General features: G+C 57.0%; 1 protein-coding gene across 1 annotated transcript in view; it reads right to left on the minus strand.

Annotated features, from left to right (window-relative positions):
• The window catches only part of LOC125625181 (receptor-type tyrosine-protein phosphatase V-like), a 55,266-nt gene that overhangs the window by 22,606 nt on the left and 16,669 nt on the right, over positions 1–15,991 (minus strand). Inside the window, exons 10-18 of the mRNA XM_048826925.2 lie at positions 13,214–13,483; positions 11,918–12,190; positions 10,504–10,776; positions 9,680–9,949; positions 8,491–8,763; positions 5,175–5,447; positions 2,786–3,058; positions 878–1,150; positions 143–421 (exon numbers count right to left, since the gene is read on the minus strand). Coding sequence (XP_048682882.2) covers positions 143–421; positions 878–1,150; positions 2,786–3,058; positions 5,175–5,447; positions 8,491–8,763; positions 9,680–9,949; positions 10,504–10,776; positions 11,918–12,190; positions 13,214–13,483 — 2,457 coding nt within the window. The remainder of the gene's footprint in view (positions 1–142; positions 422–877; positions 1,151–2,785; positions 3,059–5,174; positions 5,448–8,490; positions 8,764–9,679; positions 9,950–10,503; positions 10,777–11,917; positions 12,191–13,213; positions 13,484–15,991) is intronic.

Consider the following 15,991-nt stretch of genomic DNA (forward strand, 5'->3'; position numbering starts at 1 on the left):
CAAACCAGTCCCAAGCCCCAGCCTCCTCTCCGCATTCAGGGGCTCTGATCTCTGGACTAGGGCCCGCTAGCTAACCAGTAAACCCGACCTGGCAGCTCTTCCTGGGGGCTGTGGGGAAAGAACAGGCCAGGCGGAGACCTACCCTCTGCTGACGTGTTGCACACCAGAGTCACGGCCCGGCTCCTCAGCCCATTCCTGCCCACTGTGCTCAGGCTGATTCGGTATGAAGAGTCTGGCTCCAAACCCCACAGGCTGGCCTCGCTCCCGGGAGCGATCACTCGAGCCTCAGCCTGGGGGGGGCCCCCGGACAGCCTCTCTGCTGCCAGCTCGCAGGCCTCCACGTCTCCAGCGGGGAAGGTCCAGTTCAGGGAAAAGCCCTTTGAGTCAGGCTGGCACCGCAGATCTTCCACTGGGTCAGGCGCTGAGAAAGGAGACGCGCTGAGCGAGGCAGACCCCACACGGGGTCCACGAACCAGGCCGTGTGCCCCACAGCAGTTCCATGCCTGCATGGTGCAAAGGCACAAAGCTGGATACCTGGGCCTTGGGACCCCTGGCTTGGTGGCCTAGGGCTGGAGTGGGTTGGCCAGGGCCTTTGCAAGAGGGATGGTGAAGTTGGACCGGGATAGGGGGCCACACGGGAGGCCAGGGGCCGGCGTGGCTGTGCCCAGGGCCTGCAGGGGAGGGACATGTCACAGGAGGACCAGGCTAAGGAAGACTCTCTGTGGAATCCGGTTTATTTCACAGGATGCCAGGCCACTATCTGGCTCCGTGGGGGCATCTCCCTCCAGTCACTAGCTCACCCCCCTCCCTGCCCTACATACACCCGCTGCGCGTTCCAGCCCTTGCAGCCTCCCGCCCAGCGCAGGCCCACACCCACCTACTGGCACCACTAAGATGCCCGAGCTGCTCCAGTAAGGCCCAGCCACGCAGCTCAGGGAAACTGAGTAATTTCTTCCTGGGACCAGCCCCTGGAAGAAGTGCTGGACTTGCCCCCCGGCCAGGGTGTGCCTCCATGGTAGTGTGTTGTTCCCGGGATCTCGCAGCCACAGCTGGCAGTAATCTTGCTGGCTGGAGACGTGCCCCCAGGACACGGCCAGCACTCTGCGGCTCTCCCCAATCACCGCAGAGAGATTCGCTGGAACCAGAGGGGCTACATTATAAAAACAATCCAAGGGAGAGAGAGTCATTTCCTGAGTCTGCCACATCGACCCCTACCCCATCCCGGAGACAATCCCTGTATTCTCACGTCCCACGTCACAGTCTCAGATTGCCTGCGGGGACATTTCTGGACTCGTCTCTTTCATTAGTTTCCTAACTATTTCAGATTTTCCCTATGAGATCATTTTCCTACCAGGAAGCGTCACCCTTTAAACGCTCATCTCGGCTGAAACACCCAGCTCCCCTCACCATCCTGAGCCGGAACAAAGGCGACATGGATAAGCAATTAGCCCCAGCTACATTTGCAAGCAGCATGACCTCCCAAGTCGTGAACGTCCACGAGCCAAGAAAGCTGAAGTGCTTTGAGAAGGTGATGCTCCTCCGTCAGCCTTTGGAAGAAGTAATGGGCTTAGTACAAGAAATCAGGGGCTTAATCTGCAGCCAGGGAGACTGAGGTTAGACATTAGGGAAAACTGTCTCACCCTAAGGGGAGTTAAGCTCTGGAACAAGCTCCCAAGGGAGGCTGTGGAATCCCCATCACTGGAGGTTTTTAAGACCAGGCTGGACAAACCTACCAGGGATGACCTAGGTTTACCTGGCCTGGACTCAGTGCAGGGGGCTGGACTTGATGCCTTTTTCTGTGGTTCTGTGGCTGGAAGCCAAAGGATAAAAGGTCCATCTATCCAGCCGCTGGGAGGTATAATTCCCATGCAGGTAGACGTACACGCTCTAGCTCTGCTCAGGCTAGTGTGCTAATAGCAGTGTGGCTGTGATATAATCCCCCCGCCCCCCGGGTACGTACTCAGGCAGCTAGCCAAAGCCACCGACTGGGCCACCATGGCCATGCTGCTATTTGTAGCACGCTGGCTCCTGCCGAGCTCGTGCATGTCCGCTTAGGGGCTTTTGAAGGTGCTCAAATCTAGGCTCGGGCACCTAACATTCAGCTACTCTGCTGAATAGACGGGCCCTGGCTGCAGGAAAAAGCTCTGGGAATGCCCTGAAAGCTGAACCCGCTGTCCGCTAACGTCGACGCCATGTTTCGTTTTGACGTGACAAAGATTTGATGCCCCTGATTGGAAAGATTGGAACAAAGATACAGTTTGAGCCCTGGGAGCTCCCATCCCTGCTGGAGTCTCGCTAAGTTCTTAGCCTCGACGACACCTTGCAGGCGTGTGCTCGGGGTCTCTGGCGGAAACGGCCAGTGCCTGGCTGGGGAGGAGCAATGGCTTTGGGGCGGCGCTGTTATGATTAAAAGCACTCGCTGCAGATGGTGCAAGGCCCTGAGAGCAAAGGACGCCGGGAACCCAGAATGCCTGGCCAAAGAGAGCAATCCCAGACTGCAGGCTCCCCTCTGGCTGCTCCCTAGCCAGGACTTTGGGGTCCTCAGGAGCCACCGGCTCCCCCTCAGCTTCCTAAATCAGAGCCCAAACCCACCACCTCCAGGGAGCCTGCAGCCCACAAGCTGTCACCCAGCAGCACTAGCTACTTTCCTTCCAGCCCACTGCTCTGGCCGCTGTCCGGCAGTATCCCAGGCCACCCCAGTGCCCGCACTGCGAGCGCCAAGCGTGCACAGCCCCACCCAGCTCGGCAGGGCTCTATCTCACGCACCGGGGCTCCCACCACTCACTCGTCCAGTCGCTGATGTTCCCGGCGGACGTCCGGTAGGGCCCAGCCGCGGAGGCCACCTCCAGCAAATACTTGTGTCCCGGAGCCAGGCCTGAGAAGGTGAACTTGTGGGCGCCCTTCCCAAGAGAGGCATTTGCTGCCATCGTGCCCGCTTGTGCGTGGTACAGGGTCAGCGTATAGCCGTCTCGCTCCCCGGCGGCTGCTCCCCAGGATGCGCTCAGCCTGTCAGGGCGCCCCTGGTTTGTCAGGTACACATTAGAGGGTGCCAAAGGGCCTGCGGAAACACCAGGAGAGACAATGAAAGCCACAAGCACGAGCAGGGGTTCGTCAGCCACCCATGCCTGGCTCTGTCATCATTCGCTAACTGCACATGGCTTTAACTGCTTTCTTCACTCATGGGTGGAGGTGACATGTTCCCAGCTCAGGCAGAGGATTCCCATTTCCTTTCCCCGACCAGCCCAAGTGCAATTGATTCTGAGATCAGGTCCATGCAGTGATCCCTGCAGAGACATGATGCAGCCACGTCCCACGGGGGACATGCACAGGCAGCCCTGACCCTTCCCAGATGTGTTTGTACCAACGGGGAAGAGTTTACAGCTGCTCACAGCTGTCTCAGTACAGCGATAGATTGCGCCCTTCAGCACCAGCCTGTGTCGGGGACAGGGGATGCTGCGCCAAGATCCCCAGGAAAAGATTGTGCCCCACTGACAACCCCCCCACCCCTTTTGCAGCAGAGAGTACTCTGCTGCAGCCCTTCTCAGGATGCAACATGCTCCCCCCCCACTGCTGGGGAGGCAGCCCCAGTCCATCCCTGCCCACGCGCTCCCAGATAGCAGTAATGGGTGCCCCGCAAGCCTGGAGCTCAGCCCAAGAGGGTTTAACACAGCTGTACTGGGGAGCGTGCCGTGGGGTTCACTCCCCCTTACCACTCTGTGCTGTTAGATCTGGCCAGGTGTAGCCCAGGGCATCTGAACTTCTGTGTCAAACTGAGGCCAAACTGGCAGCAAAATCCCCGGGGAGCCTCCTGCACCAAGAAATCAGCTACATGCACCAAGAAATCCCCGGGGAGCCTCCTGCACCAAGAAATCAGCCAGTGCCACCTCGCACCAGCCCAAAGAGCCGCACGCACCGGATCCAGGGGCCTGCTACTGTGACTTAGCCTTCAAATCACACCTCAGCATCACCAGGGCTCTGTCATGGCAGGCAACAGCGCAGTCCCTAAAGCAGAGCGGGGAGCGGAAACAGGCCGGGGGAGGGCACACCTGGGTGCGCTCTGGGTGCCCGAGATGGCGCCGCCTGGCAGAGGGGACACAGGACGCAGCAGGCTGACAGGGATGAGGGGAGCTGACTGTGTGTGTCTGTCGCCAGGTGTAGTTCTGTTAATGGTTTGGGGTCTCAAGCTACTTTTTAGAGGATTATGGGTAAAATGTTCATAAACACCCAGGGGACTTAGGAGCCTAAGACCCAGTGACTCTTCCTGAGTCTTGGGCCCCTCAGGCACATTTGATCCTAAATCTCTCCCGCTCCCCTCTCAGCACATTTGGAAATGGCCACAGTTCTATTAGCAAGGGCCAGATCCTTCCCAATCGGGTCAACTCAAAGATGGGCCAAACGGGAATCGGGGAGGGGGTCTCACGTCCATTGTGTCTCAAGGAATCCCAGTTAGATTAGCTCAGTTTATACATATAAAGATGCTTTTCTCTAACGGCCGGCCCGTCACACGCAGCCTGGGAGCTGAGAGTCAAGCCAGCCTCTTTCCTCCATGCACATCATCCTCAGGAACTCGGACCCAGGTGAGGAAGTTATAGGTGTAACCTGCAATGGAGACACTCATCAACTGGCTCCTAGTTACTGGGGAGGAGGCATGAGATGGAAAGAACCCAGCTTGACTCTGAGATCCCAGGTGGAGTGGGCAGGGCTGGCTGTTAGGAGAAAACAAAAACCATTTGCTTGTGAAACTGAGTGGATCTGATACAGAAATCAGTGACAGACAATAACTCCAGGGCTCATCTTACAGAATTGATTTCCAGAGTAGACACAGGTTCAACCCATCATGGCCACTGAGTATGAAGTCATACCCCAATCCTCCCACGGGGCAGGTCTCAGCTTACTTGGCCTGAATTCGCGGAGCAGATGCTCCCTGGTTCTAGGTTCACCTCTGGATCCCACATAGCCACGGAGCCAAAACGCATATGGTTGTGGTGACAGGTCACAGGATCCAGAGGGAACTGAGAACTCACTGATCAATGCCAGAGACCATCTCTGGGATTCACAGCTGGGAAGGGCGGACCAGTTCTGCTCGGCTCCCAGGGCTGTGAACTCAGAGACACAGCTGCTGGGGAACCCATATAAGGCTCCGATTAGCTCATTATGAAAATCCTGCTACTCACATGTCCAGTCGCTGATGTTCCCTGCAGACATCCTGTAGGGCCCAGCCGTTGAAGCCAGCTCCAGCAGGTACTGGCTTCCTGGGGCCAGGTTCACGAAGGTGAAATTATGGGTGTCTTTCCCAACGGAGGCCCTCATTGCCACGGCGCCCGATCCTGCGTGGTACAGGGTCAGCGTGTAGCCATCCCGGCCCCCTGCCGCAGCTCCCCAGGACGCACTCAGCCTGTCGGGGTGCCCCTGATTCACCAGGGAGATATTAGAGGGTACCAGAGGATCTGGGGAAACACCAGATCTTATATCACAAACGGGGCAGAGCGGATGGGATCCTCAGCATGACAGGCATTGCACTGAGGGGTATGTGCATCCTGAGGTTAAGGGGGGGCCTTGCTGCCACACACACACACAGCTTTCTACCCACCTTGTAGTGGATGAATGCACTACAAGGTGGGTAGAAAGCTGGCTAGATTGTCGGGCTCAACGGGTAGTGATCAATGGCTCCATGTCTAGTTGGCAGCCGGTATCAAGTGGAGTGCCCCAAGGGTCGGTCCTGGGGCCGGTTTTGTTCAATATCTTCATAAATGATCTGGAGGATGGTGTGGATTGCACTCTCAGCAAATTTGCGGATGATACTAAACTGGGAGGAGTGGTAGATACGCTGGAGGGGAGGGATAGGATACAGAAGGACCTAGACAAATTGGAGGATTGGGCCAAAAGAAATCTGATGAGGTTCAATAAGGATAAGTGCAGGGTCCTGCACTTAGGACGGAAGAACCCAATGCACAGCTACAGACTAGGGACCGAATGGCTAGGCAGCAGTTCTGCGGAAAAGGACCTAGGGGTGACAGTGGACGAGAAGCTGGATATGAGTCAGCAGTGTGCCCTTGTTGCCAAGAAGGCCAATGGCATTTTGGGATGTATAAGTAGGGGCATAGCGAGCAGATCGAGGGACGTGATCGTTCCCCTCTATTCGACATTGGTGAGGCCTCATCTGGAGTACCGTGTCCAGTTTTGGGCCCCACACTTCAAGAAGGATGTGGATAAATTGGAGAGAGTCCAGCGAAGGGCAACAAAAATGATTAGGGGTCTGGAACACATGAGTTATGAGGAGAGGCTGAGGGAGCTGGGATTGTTTAGCCTGCAGAAGAGAAGAATGAGGGGGGATTTGATAGCTGTTTTCAACTACCTGAAAGGGGGTTCCAAAGAGGATGGCTCTAGACTGTTCTCAATGGTATCAGATGACAGAACGAGGAGTAATGGTCTCAAGCTGCAGTGGGGGAGGTTTAGATTGGATATTAGGAAAAACTTTTTCACTATGAGGGTGGTGAAACACTGGAATGCGTTACCTAGGGAGGTGGTAGAATCTCCTTCCTTAGAGGTTTTTAAGGTCAGGCTTGACAAAGCCCTGGCTGGGATGATTTAACTGGGAATTGGTCCTGCTTTGAGCAGGGGGTTGGACTAGATGACCTTCTGGGGTCCCTTCCAACCCTTATATTCTATGATTCTATGATTCTATGATTCTCTCCCCCCACTCCCCTATCTTGGCCCCATGCACTGCTGCGACTTTGCCATCTGCCCTTGTTGTGACAGCCTGTGACTCACAAACTTCTGAACGCCAGCTGGCAAGAGGGTTACAGGAATCTCCTGATTCTGGTCTGTATTTCTGGTTCTCCAAAGACTGTCAGGTGAAGTTTGAAATGAAAGCCGGTGTCACTCTGCTCACCAACATCGCTGTGAAAGGTCAGCACAGATGCTACTTGAGGAGTTATGTATACACTGGAAATCTGCTCTGAAACGCTGGATCAAGGGATTAGTCACCAGCAAAGAAGGAAACCCGGCTGAGAAGTATTTCTCTCTCTCTGTTGCAATGTGAATCAAGCCCCCTAAGCTAACACAGCCGACGCCCATTTACATACAAAGTCAAATGTTAAACAAAGAGCTGTGAAATCACCAGGAAAGGAGTTCAGGGGAAAACAAGCCACGGGGGAGTTCTCCTGTCTGGGAGCAAAGACAATGAACGGGGCGGGGCGGGGGCAAAGATAACACCCGGGGAACCTTCACTGAAGAACAGAAAGGACACTGCTTTTCACTCCCCAAAGGCAGGTCTCAGGCGGTCCTGGCTGGAAAGGCAGGAGAGAGCTTTGGATGAGATAAAATGTCGTTAGAGTGGAGGTTACCTTGGTAGTTAAGTTTAGTCTCGGAGAAAGCATGTTCTGATTTTGTTTGCTACGTAACCACTCATTTCCCATATCCTCACTCACGAGCCCTTGAACCTTGAGTCCCTGATCATCCGCTTAGGCTATGTACACACTACAGCTTAGCATGTGTGTGAGCAGGCAGGTGTCCATGGGTGCGCGTCTGCGTAAGTGGGCGTGTGTCATCGAGCACGTCAGCGTGGGCACTTTCTGTCCATGTGTGAGTGAGGGTGCATCTTTCTGTGTCCTTGGGCACGTGGGTGTGTATACAGGGTGCGTGTCTGTGTGAGTGTGTATGGGTGTGCATACACTTCTCCCCATGGGAATGGAGACGTGTGCAGGGGAGGGTAGCCCACCTCCCCTTAGCCCAGGGGTGGGCCAACTTTTTGGCCCGAGGGCCACATCTGGGTATGGAAATTGTATGGCAGGCCATGAAATGAGGAGTTCAGGGTGCAGAAGGGGGCTCCAGGCTGGGGCAGGGGCTTGGAGCGCAGGGAGGGGGGTGAGGGCCCCGGTTGGAGGTGCAGGCTCTGGGGTGGGGCTGAGAATGAGGGGTTTGGGGTGCAGGAGGGTGCTCCAGGCTCAGATCAACGGGATTGGTGGGCAGGAGGGGGATCAGGGCTGGGGCAGGGGGTTGCAGTGAGGGAGAGGTTCAGGGGTGCAGGCTTTGGGCGGCACTTACCTCAAGCAGCTCCCAGAAGCACGGGCATGTCCCCACTCAGGCTCCTATGTGGAGGCGCGGCCAGGTGGCTCTGCTGCGTGCTCCCCTGTCCACAGGCACCACCTTTGTAGCTTCCCTTGGCCGCAGTTCCTGGCCAATGGGAGTTGTGGGGGTGGCGCTTGGGGTGGAGGCAGCATGCGGAGTCCCCTGGCTGCCCCTAAACATAGGAGCCAGAGTGGGGATATGCAGCAGGAGCTCGAGGGCCGGATTAAATCAGCTCACAGGTCAGATGTGGCCCATGGGCCATAGTTTGCCCACCCCTGCCTTAGCCACTGATGTCACCGCCTGGCATCTGAGTACCTGCCAGCACTAGGCAGCTTCCCAAATGCTGCTCTACGCTTGCAAGGGCCTCCTGCTCCATTCGCAAGCAGCGCCCCCTTTATGCGTCCCCCCCTTTACACTCACAGGTCCAGTCGCTGACGTTGGCTGCGGCCACCCTGTAGGGCCCGGCGATGGAGACCACCTCCAGCGAGTGCCTGTATCCTGGGGCCAGCTCTGCGAAGGTGAATTTGTGGGCATTCTCCCCAGCGACGGCCCTGGCTGCCACCGCGCCTGATCCCGCATGGTACAGGGTCAGCACGTAGCCCTCGCGGCCCCCGGCGGCTGCTCCCCAGGATGCGCTCAGCCTGTCGGGGTGCCCCTGGTTTGCCACACGCACGGCCAGAGGGGCCAGAGGGCCTGGGGGTGAAACCAAACACTTCAGGGTACAGAGCCTGCAGCTGTGGGCCACCCGGCCCAATCTCATAACTCGGCCTGCCAGAGCCGGGCACGTCCGAGCTAGGCTGGGGCCCCTGATCTGTCCCACCGGGCTCTGTTGGGACTGGCGGGAAGACGCCGATGGCCACGGCTCTGTCACAGAACCGCCTCGCCACCACTGGGGCTTCTGAGCCAGCCTCAGCTGGGACTCCCCCACCTCCCCCTGCCCTGCCCCAGCCTTCCTCTTGGATGCCTCGGGCCCATGAGATCTGGCCACGTTCCCAGCAGAGACTGCTCGAGCTGGATGTAGCGGGATGTGAGTGAAGGGTGTTGCGGGGGTGGGGTGGGGGGGGAATCCAGCAGGCTGATCTCAGAACAGTCCCTGCTTTGAGGTGGGATGATCTGCAAGGCCCTAAAGGGCTGGCCCATCCCCCACACAACTCCAGTCCCGATCCAAGGTATCGGGAACTCACCGCCCAGAGCATGGGGTGCAGGCAGGGAAGGCAGGCTGCCCCCGACACCCCTCTGGCATGTTGGGCACGATCCCGCTGTCCAGGCACAGTGCAGGAGGGGAGCAGGGACAGAGCTGTAGGGCTGGTAAAGCAGTCCCCGTGCCCTGCCCTGCCAGGATCCAGGGGGAAGGCCTTAGGAAAACACTGGCAATATACGTACTGCTCCCAATGGCTGACCTCCTTGTGGAGGTGCCCTCCCAGTACCAGGCAGGATTGGGTGGCATCCCCCAGGTCCCAATTGCACACGGGCAGATGGAGTGGAAGTGGCACCCAGGACAGGCCCTAGACACCATTCGGGACACGACTCCGGGCGGAGATGGGTCTCCCCAAGCCAAGCCTGTGCCAGGAGAGCCAAGGGGTCCCTGGCTGCAGGGTGGGGCACTCACGTGTCCAGTGGGTGAGGTTGCGGGTGCTGGAGTGGTAAGGCCCTGCCGTGGTGCTCACTCCCACGCTGTAGCGGGTGCCCGGGGTCAGGCTCTGGAAGGTGTGGTTCCTAGCGCCCCAGGGGACCAAGATGTGGTCGACGTGCCTGCCGGAGGAGGCATCGTATAGATCCACGGTGTAGCCCTCTCCTCCCCCCTCCGCCCCCGTCCAGGAGACCTGAAGGGCGGAGGCAGAGGGGCTGGCCAGGGTGAGGTTGGCAGGAGCCAGGGGGTCTGGAAAAGAAGGGGAGACACAGTCAGCCTCCGCTGGCAGAAGCAACCACAGCTTCTGCCCCACCCCCCCTTGCCAGGGGCACAGCCCACCCCAGCAGGCAGCCTCCTCTCATCCAGCAGGTGGGGGCGCTACCAAGCACTGGTCTCCAGCTTGCATCCCCCGAGAGCAGCACGCAACACAGACACCAGGGACCAAGCTGGTCCCACGGCAGCTCCAAGGGGGCTGCCTGCCTGTGCAGCACAGAGGGCAGCACACCTGGGACCTGCAGCCGGGTAAGGGAGGAGGTGTGGGGGTCAGGGCCTGGAGGGAGGGACTGGCTCCCAGGGATAGCAGGGTCAGAGTGGGGCCTGGCACCCAGGGGCCAAAGGCAGGGATGCTGCAGTGGCGCTGGGCAGAGGGGAGCGTGGGGATGAGCTGGGGGCTGTTCCCCAGGGGCAGAGGGGTCTCTAGAGGTGTAGGATCAGAACTGGGGAGACGGAGCCAGGCTCTGAGTAGGGCAGAGGGGGGCATAGGGTCAGAGCTGGGGGGTTGATCCTGAGCCCGTCACACTCACACGTCCATTGGGTGACGTTGACAGAGGAGGATTCGTAGGGACCTTTCACAGCAGTGACTTGCGCAGCGAATCTGCGGCCCGCTGCCAAGCGAGTCCAGGTGACGTTCCGGGCGTTGGGTCCCAGGGTCTGAGCTGTCTCCCTGCCCCAGGGCACCAGGCTGTACAGAATAACCCGGTAATGGCCCCTGCCCCCAGGGGGCTCGTCCCAGGCAGCGCGCAGCACCGAGGAGCTGCCTGAGTTGGTGAGGCTCACGTTGGCAGGAGGAGCTGGGACTGCAGGGAAAAGGCCGAGAGGCAGGAGTCAGGGCAAGAGGGAGCCACAAGTGAAGGGAAAATCCCATCGCTGACGTGCAGCCACATCTGAGGAGGAGCCTGACACCCCTTTGTGACAAAGCGGGACTGTTCTTAATGTTTCCTCTGAACATTGTGGGGGTGCCTCAGTTTCCCCTAGGGCAGTTCTTAAGTATCTAGGTGATGGGATACGATCCTTGCAGAGCCCTAGAGGGCAGGTGTGGGCCGGGGTCTGGACACAGAGAATGGCCGACACCCTGTTTCCTGGCAACTGATGGCCTGGGCCCTTCCCCCGCCACCCCGCAAGGTGAGAGCTAAAGGGTTGGAGAACAAAGGAATCAGGTGGCCTCTTGGCCCGGGAAAGGGGAAAGCCCAGAGGAGGAGGGGCTGGAGGGGGAGTCAGTTTGGGGCTGGCTGGGACATGGAGTGAAGGGCAGATGTGGTTGTCTGGCTCACTGCCCCCCAAAATGGACCCGGCTGAGGGGTCCTGTTCTCTGCACCTACAAGCTCTGTGTTAGACCATGTTCCTGTCATCTAATAAACCTTCTGTTTTACTGGCTGGCTGAGAGTCACGTCTGACTGCGAAGTTGGGGGGCAGGACCCTCTGGCTTCCCCAGGACCCCGCCTGGGCGGACTCGCTGTGGGAAGCGCACGGAGGGGCAGAGGATGCTGAATGCTCCGAGGTCAGCCCCAGGAAGGTGGAAGCTGTGTGAGCTGTGTGTCCTGCAGACAGGCTGCTCGCAGAGAGGAGGCTCCCGCAGAGCCCTGCTTGGCTTCATAGGGAGCAGACCCAGAGCATCGCCCGGGGACTACGGGACACCCTGCAACAGCCAAGAGCAACAGCTCAGGACGTGAGGAAGGGCCCTGTTCAGTTGAAGGGGCGGGGGATGGAGGCAGACAGCAATTGTTCCTACAGAAATCTGAACTGGCAATCATCTTTTTATACATGGTGCCAAAGCATGGCACCTCTGGCAGGACAACACCTCCAGCCCTGCACCGGGGCACCCCCCTCTCTCATGCCATCACCTCTCCAGTGCTCCCGGCTCTTCTGCCCTCTGAGCCAGACTGAGACCTGGGAGCCCACAGCCCGGCGGGCCAGCAGCAGAGCCGGCAGGGCTCTCACCTGTGCAGCCAGTGACATTCTGGGGGTCGGAGCTGTAGGGTCCAGCAAGAGCGGCGATTCCAACGTGGTAGCAAGATCCCGGGGCCAGCCCCGCCAGGGAGACGCTGGTGTTGCCCTTCCCCACATTCAGGCATCTCCTGGCTGCCAGGGAGCCCTCCTCATCCACGCTGACCAGGTAGCCGTCTCTCTGTCCAGCGGGGGCCTCCCAGCGCACCGCCAGAGTGGAGGTGCTGCCCCCGTTGGTCACGGCTGGGGACAGCGGCGTCAGAGGGGCTAGCAGGGAGAAAGAGCGTCATGGGGGCCCGCAGGGGCAAACACGGCACGTGCCCTGTGTCCTTAGAGCAAGAGTAGGAGAGCCAATGCCCCAGGCACTTCACAGCCAGACTAAGGCACGGTGGATGCTCGAGATCTCGCCTCCTCACCCCGTTCCATGTGGCTGTGCGGTGACAGTGACGGCCCAGGGTAATAGCACGTGTCTGACTGGGGTAAGGGCCAGAGGACCCCATTCTCTGACACCTTCCTGGGCAGCAAGGGCCTGGGATTAGGGCAGAAAGACCCCCTTTCCTGCCGTGCCGTGCTCTAACGGCCAGCCCGTCACACTCAGCCTGGGAGCTGAGAGTCAAGCCGGCCTCTTTCCTCCATGCTCAGGAACTTGGACCCAGGTGAGGAAGTTATAGGTGTAACCTGCAACAGAGACATAATCCTGTACACTCATCAACAGGCTCCTGGTTACTGGGGGGGGAGGCATGAGATGGAAAGAACCCAGCTTGACTCTGAGATCCCAGGCGGAGTGGGCAGGGCTGGCTGTTAGGAGAAAACAAAAACCATTTGCTTGTGAAACTGAGTGGATCTGATACAGAAATCAGTGACAGACAATAACCCAAGTGCCGTTCCCCTGCAGCCAGGTACCTGCTAGCACCATCTCCCGGAGACTGGCATGCTCTAGGGCACTATGTGCCCCCAGGGGAGCGCTAAGTATCGGAGGGGTCGGGTCTGCTGAGCCCAGCCTCAAAGGTAAAGGGGACTTGGGAGGCACTTCCTTGACCCAAACCAGCCCACAAGCAGGGGTTCAGTTTGGATCAGAGGCCTGGCTGAGATCCCCGGGATTCTGCCCAGGGTTGATATGGATGAGCGGGGGCAGCCTGAGTCAGTCAGTCTGTGTACCCCAAAGCAGTGCCCTGTGGAAGCCCCAGCATGACGGCCGCCCTCTGGGCTGACACAGAGGGGACTGAACCAGGGACCTCCAGAGCTAAGAGCAGGAGTTGCTACACCCATGCCGCCGGGCCCATGCTATACCTGTGTAGCCAATAGCTGTCTGTGAGGAGGTGCGGTGGGGTCCGGCCTGCGAGACGATCTCCACCCAGTACCGCGCCCCGGGCACCAGGCCGTCCAAGTTGACGTGAGCAGCTCCACGCCGTACGGACACGTTCCTGATGATGGACAGAGACTCATCCGCGTAGAGCTGCACCCAGTGATCTCCCTCCATGCCTGACTCCATCCAGCCCACGTGCAGCTCCCAGGGGCTCAGCCCACGTGTCACACTCACGTTGGCCAGCGACACAGGGTCTGGGGAGGGGAAACAAAGGCAGGAAGATGCGTTAGATGGGGGAAGAGAAGAAAAACGGCCACAGCTCATGGGGGTGCTGGGAGCCTGAATTCATCCGTATGGCAGGTGCCCAGATACTGTGGTGATGGGCACCACAGAACCTTTTGATGAGTCCTAGACTGTGAACCCAGGATCTTCCTCTCTGCAGCACAAGCCACCTGGGTAAAAGGAGATGCTCCATTCATGGGCAGCAGCAAAAGCAGGCTTTTATCTAGCAGGCCAGCCTGCAGCGGGGGACACAGAATGCACTTTGCCAGTGCGTTACCCAAGCTGTTTGGGGCACAGCTACACAGTGACACATGTGCTCTGAGGTGCCTTGTGTGCTTCCAGGGCTACACATGGGGCTGGCATTGCCACTGAGGGCAGACAACTCTCAGCCCAGCACCCCCGCAATGAGAGCGACGGGCAGACACAGCTGGCCCCGGAAGCTGCCTCCCCTCCTCTTACAGTTTCTCCGCTCCCTTCACGCCTGTTACAGCGTGAGCTCCCATGTCCAAGCTAGGACCCCAGTTCCACCTGTGGATGCTGGAACTGGCAGGCAGCGCCCTCAAAGCCATCCCAGGCACTGAGGCTAATGCCAGGCCCCTAAACCCATATTAGGCACCCAACGATTTCCAGCAGCACTGAGCACTCATGGCTCTTGCTGAACTCCTCTTCAGCTATCCGCTTTGGCCTAGCAGCCTCTGCATCACAGACTCACAGACTTTAAAGCCAGAAGGGGCCATCATGATCATCTAGTCTCACCTCCTGCATGTTTCAGGCCACAGAACCTCCCCCACCCGCTCCTGCTATGGACCCCTAGCCTCTGGCTGAGTTACTGACATCCTCAAATCATGGTTTAAAGACTTTAAGTTACAGACAATCCACCACTGATGCTAGCTTAAACCTGCAAGTGACTCATGCCCCATGCTGCAGAGGAAGTTGAAAAACACCCAGGGTCTCTGCCAATCTGAGCTGGGGGGAAATTCCTTCCCGACCCCAAATATGGTGATCAGTTAGACCCTGAGCATGTGGGCAAGACCCAGAAGCCAGACACCTGGGAAAGAATCCTCTTTAGTAACTCAGAGCCCTCCCCATCTAGTGCCCCATCACCAGCCATTGGAGATATCTGCTGCTAGCGGTCGTATCATTGCAAATGCTGGAAGCAGAGACAAAGGGGATACCTACACCACAGTCAGGAGGAAAAACCACAGCATGGGCAGACGTACCCAGCTAGCTCGGATACTGATAGCAGTGCGGCCATGGCAGTGCAGGCTACCTGCCCCAGTACATACCCAGTGCAATAGAATGCTAAAGCATATTGCACTGCTCAGCCACTACATGTAAAATGTAGTGTAAAACACCTTATTTAAAGCTTACCTCAGCAGACAGAGCATTAAAACATCTTATGATGAACCTATCTGGTGTAGAAGCAAACTCCCTAACCAGTCCATATCTGGTACAGAAGCATGACATGGTGTCAAAAGTAAACTAACAGCAAATAAAAGAAGGAAAACAGCAACAAAGGTTGCAGGATATTATCAGCATGCCACTCTTCAATGCTCCAGAGAACTGCAGCTTTCACAAACCTTCCCAAAGGACAGTCTGGAAGCAGTATTTTGCAAGATTTCAAATTGCAAACAAGCTGCACAAAGGAACTGAAGATATACAGGTATCTGCTTTAATTTCTTCACGGGGAAGCAGGTAGAGCATATCTTTAAATCCTTTGACTTTACTAAAGACAGTCACAAAGATGACTATGAAAAGGTTCTGGCTATGTTTGATGCATACTTTATACCTCAGAGAAATGTGGTTTATGGAAGAGCATGTTTTCACCAGAGAATTCAAGAAATGGGAAAATGTTGACTATTTTATAAGAGCTCTGCAAATATTGACTGAAAACTGATTTGGGGAATGCAAAACATGAAAATATTTTGTATAGCGAAACTGACAACTTGAAAGTCCTGAAACCAGCTTAGAAACTGTAAACAGACACTTGGGTGTTAAAAGTCATTATCATAAAATCCCTGAGGCAAGAAGAGAGAACTTCCAGGCTAAGAAGGACAAATTCCAGCCTACATGCACAAGGTGTGGGAAAAAAATCATATCCCAAGAGATGATGTATGTCCAGCCAGAGGCATGCGGTAATAAATGTAATGTATAAATGTAATAAATGCATGAAATATGGACATTTTGCAGCTGTTTGCTGCAACAAAGCAGTCAGGGAGTTGACTCATATTGCAGACAATCAAAAGCCATTGTTTCTGTAATCTATCACTTGTGATGACATAGAACCTGCCTGGAGAGTGAAACTGAATATTCTCGGCAAGACTCTTGACTTTAAAACTGACTCAGCTACTGATGTGATACTCATATCTCAGAAGGTACTTACAACCACCTTCAACCCCTCCCAGAGCTAAAGTCACCTGACACAGCTCTTACTAACCCTGGATGTATTCTTTGAACTGCATGGGCTAGTTCACCACAGA

Source organism: Caretta caretta, chromosome 21 (genome assembly GCF_965140235.1).
Source record: "Caretta caretta isolate rCarCar2 chromosome 21, rCarCar1.hap1, whole genome shotgun sequence".
NCBI classification, from domain to species: Eukaryota; Metazoa; Chordata; order Testudines; family Cheloniidae; genus Caretta; species Caretta caretta.